Below are 10,435 nucleotides of genomic sequence, written 5' to 3'. Positions count from 1 at the left end.
TGAACTAATGCCGGCTCAAGTTCTTGTGTTGTTGACTTGAGGACAGCTAGCGGTGGTCGCTGTGCTGCGAAAATCCACTGAACTAAATGCAATTGATGGTTTAGAATGACCTGAACCATGAAAATGAGAGATGACGAGAACAAGCGAGCTGTGGAAAGCGAGGAAGAGGGTATAAGCCGAGAAAACGGCGATGCTGACCCTAAAGTGGACGAGGAGGGAATTTCGCACGCGGCATTGAACGCGAATGGAAAGAGCCGCACTAAAGCCCAGAGAAAGCGCCAAAGTGCGAGCTCTCCCGAGGAAGACATCATCGATGGATTTGCCATCTCATCCTTTTCTTCGCTCGAGTCGCTAGAGGTGCGTACTGGCGACCATTTTCATCCAGTTGTTAAGTATAACAGTGCAATCAACTGGTTGTCTTCTATCTTGCTGTAAACATTAAGGGAACAGCTTGAGCTCTTTCGAGTTTCTGCTCTCTGACCTTCTTCACAAATACCGCTAGCTTTCCCGTTCGCTATCTTTTAGAAAAAAGTATTCCTAGATGGTGTAAACTTCGCTAAGCTTTCGACACTTCTGTGTACTAAAGGCGGTGAGTTGGTCGTACGCGGTTCCTTAGAATGTTTACCTTCCATTGATAATTCTAGTCGGAGCTCGACTCTGAAGAGGCATAATCAAAGTCAAAGTTAAAAGTCTGTTTAAACTGAAAAACTTCAATTTTAACTCGGCTTACTCTTTATGCCTAAAGGAACATTTCAGTTTCGCTTTATTCGCTTCGTTTCCGAGCAAGACTCTTCGCCTGTCTTTCGTCGCCTATTCATTGCGCTGTTCAGCCAAGAGATTTTAAGAGGAAAGATGGTTCCCAGACTTTCGTTCGTTTCAGGCCATTACTTCTTAAAGATTCTATTGTAATGCCCAGAAAACCAGTGTGGCTTTTACATTGTGGTTATGATCTAAGCATAGTTGTAAATGCCCGCGGTGTTTCTATTTGAGGCAGATAAATTTGTGACAGTCAGATTCTGGGCCACGATCGCTTTTTCCAATTTTCCTTCCGGAGTAAAGAATTCAACTTGAACCCGTATTCTTCCTTCCCTTGGGACTGTGAATGCTCAGGCACATAGTTTATATTGTTTGGACCGCATTTAAGGACCGATTCTAATATAGCCAAACAAACGAAGCTCTATTCACGCTACATACACCCGAACTAAAGTCGTCACGAAATAGTTACCTTTTCTGTGTTTTTCCCTTGAAAAAAAATATTTTTAAAGACTTAGTATGTTGAGGGGTTTAAAAAGAAAGAAAAATCATGGACTCCCTTAAAGTCTACAAATTATTACGGGTTAAACTGATTCGGTCAAAAATTGCATATCTTGAAATGGCTTCCAGACAACACGCGAAGGCATCGCTCATCTTTTTTAAATAATCTATTTCGTTTGATAACCTTAAGTGTAATTTGCTTGAGTATATTCCATAAGCTTCGGCCTATTTCATCGAGCAGTCAATATAAAACTTAAAGCGATTGCATTGTTATGAAAAATCTTGCCACTATTCACACTTTTAACACTAAAAACGGCTGGGAAATTGTTCTTGGTCGAGTGATATTGTTCCACTGAGCCCCCAAACCCAGATATTTTACATCGTTTGCTACCTATGATCCATTTTCTTGACCCCTCTTGTTAAAATCATTCTCAAAATAACCGAGTTTACTATTTTGAGCAAAACTATTGTCAGCTAAAATCGGTCAATAACACTTGTCTCATTCGCGTGAAAGCCATTTCAAAGCCAGTGTATAAATCAATATGTATGTTTCCTTCTGAAACACGTATTCTACCACGACGGCAGTCGTTATCTGCGCACTAGTACCGATATTTTAAACGGATCACGGATTAATTTATTCTAGAACAATGTTGTAAAGTTATTGGGATTTCTTCTTGTGTACATTTCTACGTGTAGCTAAGTAATCTAGTTCCGTAGTAAACATGCGTTGCTTTCTCAAGCCAAACACTTTCTCCGTCCATTACGGACCCTTAACTCTGTTACTTGGGCTCCTCTTGGGGTGGCTATGTTTCCTTTTTAATATGATTCAGTGCAGGGGTGTCATTTTGTGCGGGTTGAAGTTTATGTTACATGTATATCAATTGTCTGGTAAAAGTAATTGGTCAGAGTTGCGTACACTTGAAAAAGGTGAATTATTTATCAGTCTATTCAAGAGTCAGCCTGTTCAAAGCTGTTATTTTTCTTTCACGTTCTTGATTCAATGGTGGAGCCTTGTGCATTCTCTTAAGGAAAAAAAAGCAAAAAATTTACAAGTTATCTTAGGAAATAGGAAATTTCATTTTCTTTTGCATTGCTTGTTTACATCTGAAATTATTTTTTAAAGTAAAAACTCATTTATGATTTATTATATTTTTCAAGCTACATATATTTTACTTATTTTGGAATCCTTTGCAATTAAAGATATTTGAATACAAAAGTAAAAAAAAAATCTGTTGCCACTATCATAAGTCTATTACCAGTTTCTTACTTTGTCATAATCATTTACATTGGTTAAGTGTTGTGTAGCTTATTGAGTATTTTATATTTAGTATTATATTTTTAATATTGTCAGATTTTCATTGGTATTTAATTAATGATTCGGGTTTTTATTATATGCACTTTTCATAAACAGTTTATTTTGTGAGAGAAATATCCCCCAATGTGATGTCTACATGTCGGCTATTAGTCCTGTGATCTGTGATATTGTCTTGATAGTCGGGTGAAGAGATATAGCCTCAGGTATTAGATCTATGAACACCCCACGAAGTCTGTAAGCCAAAGTCATAACAAACATGCTTCTACATCAATGAATCATGAAATGACCTATCATACTTTTAACCATTTATTCACCTTTCTTGTTTACATTAACTGAATGTTTATTCACACTTCCATTATCTCCAGTGTATTTTTACTCTTTAAACTGTTTTTTTTTTTCACTTGCAAAGCTGGAGCTTGCTAAAATTCTGTTCATTTCTCATGTTTAAAGTTTCCCCTTCCTGTTGATAAAAAGTAAATGGGACATGTTTTCTTTGTTTTCCATGATACAGTATGTTTTGTTACTAGTTAATTTTCAGCATTTTCTTTCTAACAGCCATGCCTGTAAAACTTTTAAAAGGGCCTTTCCCTAGCCCCCTCCCCTCTATTCTAAATCCCCAGCTTCTTTACATGACCATGTCTATATTTACTGTACTTCCTTGTTTTCTTTTGTAGTCTCGTGGAGCAAGCAAGTCTGGGAATGTCAGTGAAAATAGACATGGCCATAACAAAATTGCCAAACGCAGTTTAGAAAATGGGATGAGTAGTAAGAAGAGGCGTGCAGAGAAACGAAGAGCTCGGGTGAGTAAGTTATATAGGTGCTACAGTAGCACTGTTACGTGTGTTGATAAACATATTGTGTTATCAATGCTAAATTTTACACAGAGCCGTCAATATTTATGTATGTGACTGCTCAGGATTCTTCACCAAAGATTTCTACAAATCTGTATTGATATGACAATCTTTGGAAACGGTAACAAAATGTTGTATTTCCAGAATTTCTACCCTTTGAATTGATGTTGAAGTTCAGACCAATGGACCAAATGTTGTGAAAATACTGCATTTTGTAATAACTAATGGCAATTTTGGTTTGGCTACTGTAGGTTAAATAGTAGGGACGTTGTAGCATTTTGCAAAATGATTAAGAACACAGTTGTCACAATATTTCAACCATCGTCCATAGATTTTTAGATATATTTGTAAATCATAACAATTATTTCTTTAGACAAGTTCTAGGATTGGCTGGACCGCATATAAGTGCTTTGTTTGAGCAAGATATTTTTTTAAAGCGAGAGATTGTGCTTTCATGTTTGCGAGGGTTGTCAATTTCATGTCAGTGCATCAAGAGCATGATGGGAATACACATAAAGGTCAGGGGGGGCAAAGATGACAGTTTTTTGTCTTTCTTGCAAAGCCATTAATATAATTTTCCAGCTTTCGAGACAACTAATCTTGGTTGTTGTTTGATGTTCTCAGTATTACTCTGTCTGTTGTAGCTTGCAGGCCCAATTCATTGATTTTCTTGGATTAGGTTTTGCTGTACTAGGATCTAATCTTAGGTCTAGCATGAATTATCTATGCACAGTATCTGCATAGCAGTTTGCTTACCTGCCAATTCTCCTGGTTTTCATGGGAGACTCCTGCTTTTTAGCCTATCTTATACAGTTCTTATAATTGAAGTACAGTCTGCTGGTTTTTTAGCTTTCTAGGTTGGCAAGTATGAGTTTAGCTTGGGATTTCTTTTTGTATATCTTTGTGTCTGTGTGATGTCTATCTGTCTGTTTATCATAAAGCTGTCCGCTATGATGCCACTTAATAACCAGCCATGTCTATTAAGCAGAAAGGGTTTCCTTGATTATACTCTCTTGTACATTAGATAACAGTGTATCAGTTCCTTTCTTATTTGAGTCTTACTATGCCAGTCCTAAGGTTGTATCAATCCTTTATATATAATATATTTTGTTCTCACTTTAGTAAAGGGAGATTTTTATAATACTTGGAACATGAATCCAGAGAGGATGTCTACTGTTATTAAGAAAATGTTTTTTATCAATAAACATCATTTACTGTAAGCTGCAAAATGGAATGTATTGGACGTTTTTTAACATATTTTGCTTCTATTGAGTCTCAACACCTTGTCTCTGTAATAAACTTGAGATCACTATTCAAACTATACTGTGTGAGCATTTGTTTCCAATATTTTATTGGTTTGTGTATTTACTAAAGGCGAATTGTATCATGAGCATTTGATTATTTTTCCCCTGCATTCTCTAAATTTATGAAATCCCCAAAAATGTGTCAAATAATTGGCTTATTTTTTAAAAATATTTTCTTAAATGTCATCTTGAGTAGATTTACAAAACCTGTGAAAATTTCCAGAAAGAGTTCAAATCCAGTGTGCCATTTCCTCAGTTCTTTGGAGTTTTGAGAAAAGTCAATCTTGATTCTCTTTTTTCTTCAAGCAGTCAAGCAGTTTATTCACAAATCACAAGGGAAATTCAAAAGGAAATTTTATTGTTGTACTGTATGTTAAAGAATTTTCATGCACTGACTCATGCGTTAGCTATTTGTTCATTTAGAAGGAACTTTAATCTGGGCATGACAAATGTTTCATTAGTTAATAGGTGTATACAGCTGCAATGCCATAACATCACAGTCTACCTAAAAGAGACCCCAGAGTAATTATTTTGTAGAAGAAGCAAGGAAAAATGCCCGGAATATAGGCCATGAATCAGTTCTCATATATATATATATATATATATATATATATATATATATATATATATATATATATATATATAGGTTACTTTTTTTATTTACTAAAGCTGCTTATAGCACAGCACTTCCAGCTAAATAACCATAAAAGATAATGTGAAGTGTTATCTTTGCTCCAACACTTACGTAGGCTTTCTGATAAAACTAATCTTTTGTGTACAAAGTATGATTAGTTTAGTTATTAAATAATTAAAAATTATCAGCCTCTAGACACTAGTGCAAGCCAAATGCAAGGTAGTCTTGCATAAGTATTTGTCATTCTAATCAGAGAATGGCAAGTTGGGAGAGAATGTTGGAAATATGCTTTCAAAACCACAGGTATCCCAAGTTCACCGTATGTGATCTGACTCAAGAACAATTGTTATCAATCAGCTGTCATGAGTGAACATGTCGCTTTGAGCGCTAAATTCAAATTTCATATTCTAAACCAAAATAGTTATCATCCCTAGACTTGTCCACCTAACATGTTTCTATCTATTGTAGAATGATGTTATACAAACCTATATGTGCTCTAATATATGAGCATTTTCGTCACAGCACGATAATAATTCATTCAGATGCGTTAAATTTAAAATTTAAAATTTTGCACCAATATCTTGAGTGGACAGTAAATCACTAATTTATCAAGCTCTTAACACAAATGTCTTATTACCTCTGCAAAAACAGTTTTATTCCAGCTGACTAAGGCTCAGAGATAAGCAATATTCTACAGGAGGCTTATAATTTGTGAATACTAGCATGGCAGTGTTCTCATTATAATTTCAATTCTGGGGGTGGCCTTCCACCCCTTTTATAGCCATTCATTCTACTATAAAATATAATCTTAAAAAACTCAATAATGTTCCTAGAGCTGCCACATCTATGGGGTAGGGTTCCCTAGGGCTGCCTCATCTATAGGGAAGGGTTTTCTAAGGCTGCCTCATCTATAGGGAAGGGTTTTCTAAGGCTGCCTCATCTATGGGGTCAAGTTTTCTAGGGCTGCCTCATCTATGGGGAAAGGTTCTCTAAGGCTGCTTCATCTATGGGGTCAAGTTTTCTAGGGCTGCCTCATCTATGGGGAAAGGTTCTCTAAGGCTGCCTCATCTATGGGGTCAAGTTTTCTAGGGCTGCCTCATCTATAGGGAAGGGTTTTCTAAGGCTGCCTCATCTATGGGGTCAAGTTTTCTAGGGCTGCCTCATCTATGGGGAAAGGTTCTCTAAGGCTGCCTCATCTATGGGGTCAAGTTTTCTAGGGCTGCCTAATCTATGGGGTAAGGTTCCCATGGGCTGCCTCATCTATGGGGTTAGGTTGTCTAAGCTGCCTCATTTATAGGGCATGGTCAAAGCTAGTGAATTTAGTTATTTCCAAGTAACAGGACTCCAAATGCCTTAAAATATCGCTCACTCGAAACAGGGTCTTATACTTTATGCTAATCTAACATTATGCCACATATGATAGCCAGAGCTATACTTTGTCAGGGCTTCTGGAATTACGCAGAAAAAAACTGAAAATTATTCATGGTTCGTTTCTAAATTATGTGCTAAATTACCCGCTAAATTACGCAGAAAATCAATCATTACGCACTAAATTACGCGGGATTTTGCAATACATTTTTCTTTAAAAATCAAAATTTTGCAGGATTCTTTACTGAATTACGGAATATCAACTGTTACGCCCAAACAATTTTGTACCGAAGGAAAGCACGAAATAACTTGATAAGGTTTCTTTTTGCATGAAAATATCTTAGGTGAGTTTTCCTTGGCTTCTAGCCACCAGCCAATTAAAAAAGGTATTTTATTATTAGTCCTAGGCCTTCACGGTTTAGCAAAGAACGTCTAGTCATTTTGTTAGTCAAAATTCAGTTCGAAATACCGCACTCTAAAGAAGAATATCTGTTGTTTTTTTTACGAGAAATAGATGTAAGAACCCTAAAAGAACACATCAGCTGTGCTCTTAAATGTTTTGTCTTTAAAAATTCAGCCAAATTATGCGGGATTACTCGGATTATGCGGAGAAAGCCAAATTACATGCTTCCGCACAAGCGCATAATTCCAGAAGCCCTGCTTAGTGCACATTTGTGTGTGAAGAAAAGAAATCAGAGTGTGCTTAAATCCTGTCTAGGAATATAAGACTTCAAAGAATGTAAAACAAACAGATGTATTTTATAGCCCACATAGTCCATTAAACTTAACTCTTCTGTCAATAATTCTTCTTTATGGGCACTGAACCTCTATGGGTTAGGGCTGGTTTATGCAGATTTGGAAACATATTAAAGCCCATCAATGTTTTAGTTTTAGATTTTTGATATGTGTAGTCTTAGTCGTGTGATAGTTAATTTTCTTAATTTTCAGATGCAGGATGCTGAGCAAAGAGACTCTGACACAGAAGATGAGGCTGAGCGTCACAAGAAGCCGGAAGGAGTAAGACACAGTGTCGCTAAGAAGGGTACTACAAACCACCACAGTGGGGTAAGATATGGTTACTTGGGTGAGACGCAGTAGGTGTGGTTGGAGTTAACACCCTCTAGTGAGTGGAGTAATAACTTGGTTTAGCTATACCTAACTCTGTGTTGTAAGGTGCTTTAGGTGTGGTCAGGGTTAACACCCTCTAGTGAGTGGAGTAATAACCTGGTTTAGCTATACCTAACTCTGTGTTGTAAGGTGTTTTAGGTGTGGTCAGGGTTAACACCCTCTAGTGAGTGGAGTAATAACTTGGTTTAGCTATACCTAACTCTGTGTTGTAAGGTGCTATAGGTGTGGTCAGGGTTAACACCCTCTAGTGAGTGGAGTAGTAACTTGGTTTAGCTATACCTTACTCTGTGTTGTAAGGTGCTATAGGTGTGGTCAGGGTTAACACCCTCTAGTGAGTGGAGTAGTAACTTGGTTTAGCTATAGCTAACCCTAGCTCTAGGCAATAGCTAAGGGTCAAACTTTCTTATTTGTATCTATCTACTCTTGCAGTAATTCCTTGTGATAAAATCACTATACTTGTATACTACGCAAAGTGTCTTCTCCTGATGCGAGAATTGATAGCGCTCAGTTGTGAAAAGCTTATCTCTCTGACTCTGTAGTACTGTGACTCTCAAGTACCCTCTAGTCCCTCCCTAGTGTGCCCTCTAGTCCCTCCCTAGTGTGCCTTGAGTCCCTCCCTAGTGTGCCCTCCTAGTCCCTCCCTAGTGTGCCCTCCTAGTCCCTCCCTAGTGTGCCCTCCTAGTCCCTCCCTAGTGTGCCCTCCTAGTCCCTCCCTAGTGTGCCCTCCTAGTCCCTCTCTAGTGTGCCCTCCTAGTCCCTCCCTAGTGTGCCTTGAGTCCCTCCCTAGTTTGCCCTCCTAGTCCCTCCCTAGTGTGCCCTCCTAGTCTCTCCCTAGTGTGCCCTCCTAGTCCCTCCCTAGTGTGCCCTCCTAGTCCCTCCCTAGTGTGCCCTCCTAGTCCCTCCCTAGTGTGCCCTCCTAGTCCATCCCTAGTGTGCCTTGAGTCCCTCCCTAGTGTGCCTTGAGTCCCTCCCTAGTGTGCCCTCTAGTCCCTCCCTAGTGGAGGGACAGACATACCCTTGCTAGTACCATTCGTTATTAAATGACCTTCAAATAGTCACGTTTATTACTGCACTTCTTGACCCCGCTAACCATTTAGCTGTGTCCACTAATCCTAATACTATTTCACTTTTATTATATTTATAAATTTTGCTCGTTTTTATTAATTAAGGTGGTTATAATTAGCTCACGTGTACTTCGATGCGCGATTGCCCACCAAACGGCGAGAGAAATACACTTACAGGGGGAACCATCAACAGGGAATACTTTGTCCCCCTCCCTCCCCTCCCCTGCCTTTACACAAAAAGAAAAAGAAAAGTTCATCTGGCTATCGGCTTCGAGGGCATCCTTGGTCCGCGTCTCACTTGAGATAATTGCCTCTTATCTGCTGGGCGCTGTCAAAACATTCGCAGCTATCTCGGGGGAAACAAAAGACAGATTAAGCCGCTACCCTGTCCTGCTTGTTCTGATACTCTTTCCTGCTTTTCCAGCTGTTTGAAGTATTCTTTATTTTTTAGGCTACTGGACTGTAGTTGGCAAGAAAAAATACTTCCTTTGAATTTGCTTGACTAGAAAAAATTATTTCATTAGTATAGGGTTCATTTATTCGTAGGCTGTTCGTCTAGATCTCGACTCGCTCATAGTCTGGTTCTGAAAGCTCTTTTGTCTCATAACCTCCAAGTCTTGGCAAAAGCTGTATAAATACAGTGCCTCCTTGAAAGCCTCTTAAGTGTCTGTGTTGTAAGCCGATGACATGAACAAACGCGCATGTCCTAGGAAACGTATAAGGGAAGGAAATCGCCAAACCGTCTTTTATAAAAAAAAAATCATCAGCGGGATGTGGGCTCAATGCAGTTCGCATGAAAGTAAAAACAAGAATTGATGGTGTCGGAGAAGCCCTTTATGTCTTTTTGTTATCTACTCTAAAATATCTATTTTCAATAGTTTTATCTATTCCAGATTACTTTCAGTTCACGTTCAATTCATCCCCTATTATTTACTGTGACATTTAAAATGTCCTGGCGATTGATGTTCGTGAGGTTTGCCGCATTTTTTGTTCGTAGTGCAAGAATGATCATAATATAACAAGCGAGGCGAGACGAGGAAACTCGATTCATTTGTCTTTTGTTACCGCTAACTTCCACATCCCCTTCAAGGGTTATTTTGATTCGAATTGCAAAGCCCATTTAGGCGCACTTGACAAGTGTGAGGAGTGTCAAGAGGCCCTTGTGCTAATGGCTCCTTGTTTGCCGAGGTTAGCCTCGCGTAAAAACAGCCCTAATAACGTGTCTGGGTACACTTTTTGTTACGCCTAAAGTAGTCTTTGCTTCAAATAAGCGCGCTATGCATGATGGGTGCTGGAGGCGAGACATGATTGCTCTGAGCGTCTAATATGTTGCGTGCATATTTGTTATATTCGTGCTTACTTTTATATCGGAACCTCTTAACTGTTATTTTGTGCGCCTTTTGCCGCTTTTGTACAACGTTAATTGTATGTACTGAAAGCATTTATGTAATAAAGAACGTATAAACAAGAGGCATATAGCATGTGTAGCATGAGATGCTAAGAGATGCAATAAGAAT

At 38.4% G+C, this 10,435-nt stretch overlaps 1 protein-coding gene across 4 annotated transcripts in view; it reads left to right on the top strand.

The window, feature by feature from the left end:
- Window positions 1-3: 3 nt before the first annotated feature.
- LOC116614421 (fibrosin-1-like protein) overlaps window positions 4-10,435 on the top strand; it is a 32,320-nt gene continuing 21,888 nt past the window's right edge. For all 4 annotated transcript variants that reach the window (XM_032375394.2, XM_032375391.2, XM_048725915.1 and 1 more), the window contains exons 1-3: window positions 4-357; window positions 3,244-3,369; window positions 7,675-7,791. In XM_032375394.2, the coding sequence (XP_032231285.2) occupies window positions 118-357; window positions 3,244-3,369; window positions 7,675-7,791 (483 nt within the window). In that variant the 5' untranslated portion in view covers window positions 4-117. The remainder of the gene's footprint in view (window positions 358-3,243; window positions 3,370-7,674; window positions 7,792-10,435) is intronic.

Source organism: Nematostella vectensis, chromosome 4 (genome assembly GCF_932526225.1).
Source record: "Nematostella vectensis chromosome 4, jaNemVect1.1, whole genome shotgun sequence".
NCBI lineage: Eukaryota > Metazoa > Cnidaria > Anthozoa > Actiniaria > Edwardsiidae > Nematostella > Nematostella vectensis.
This window is presented reverse-complemented; position numbering and strand designations above follow the sequence as displayed.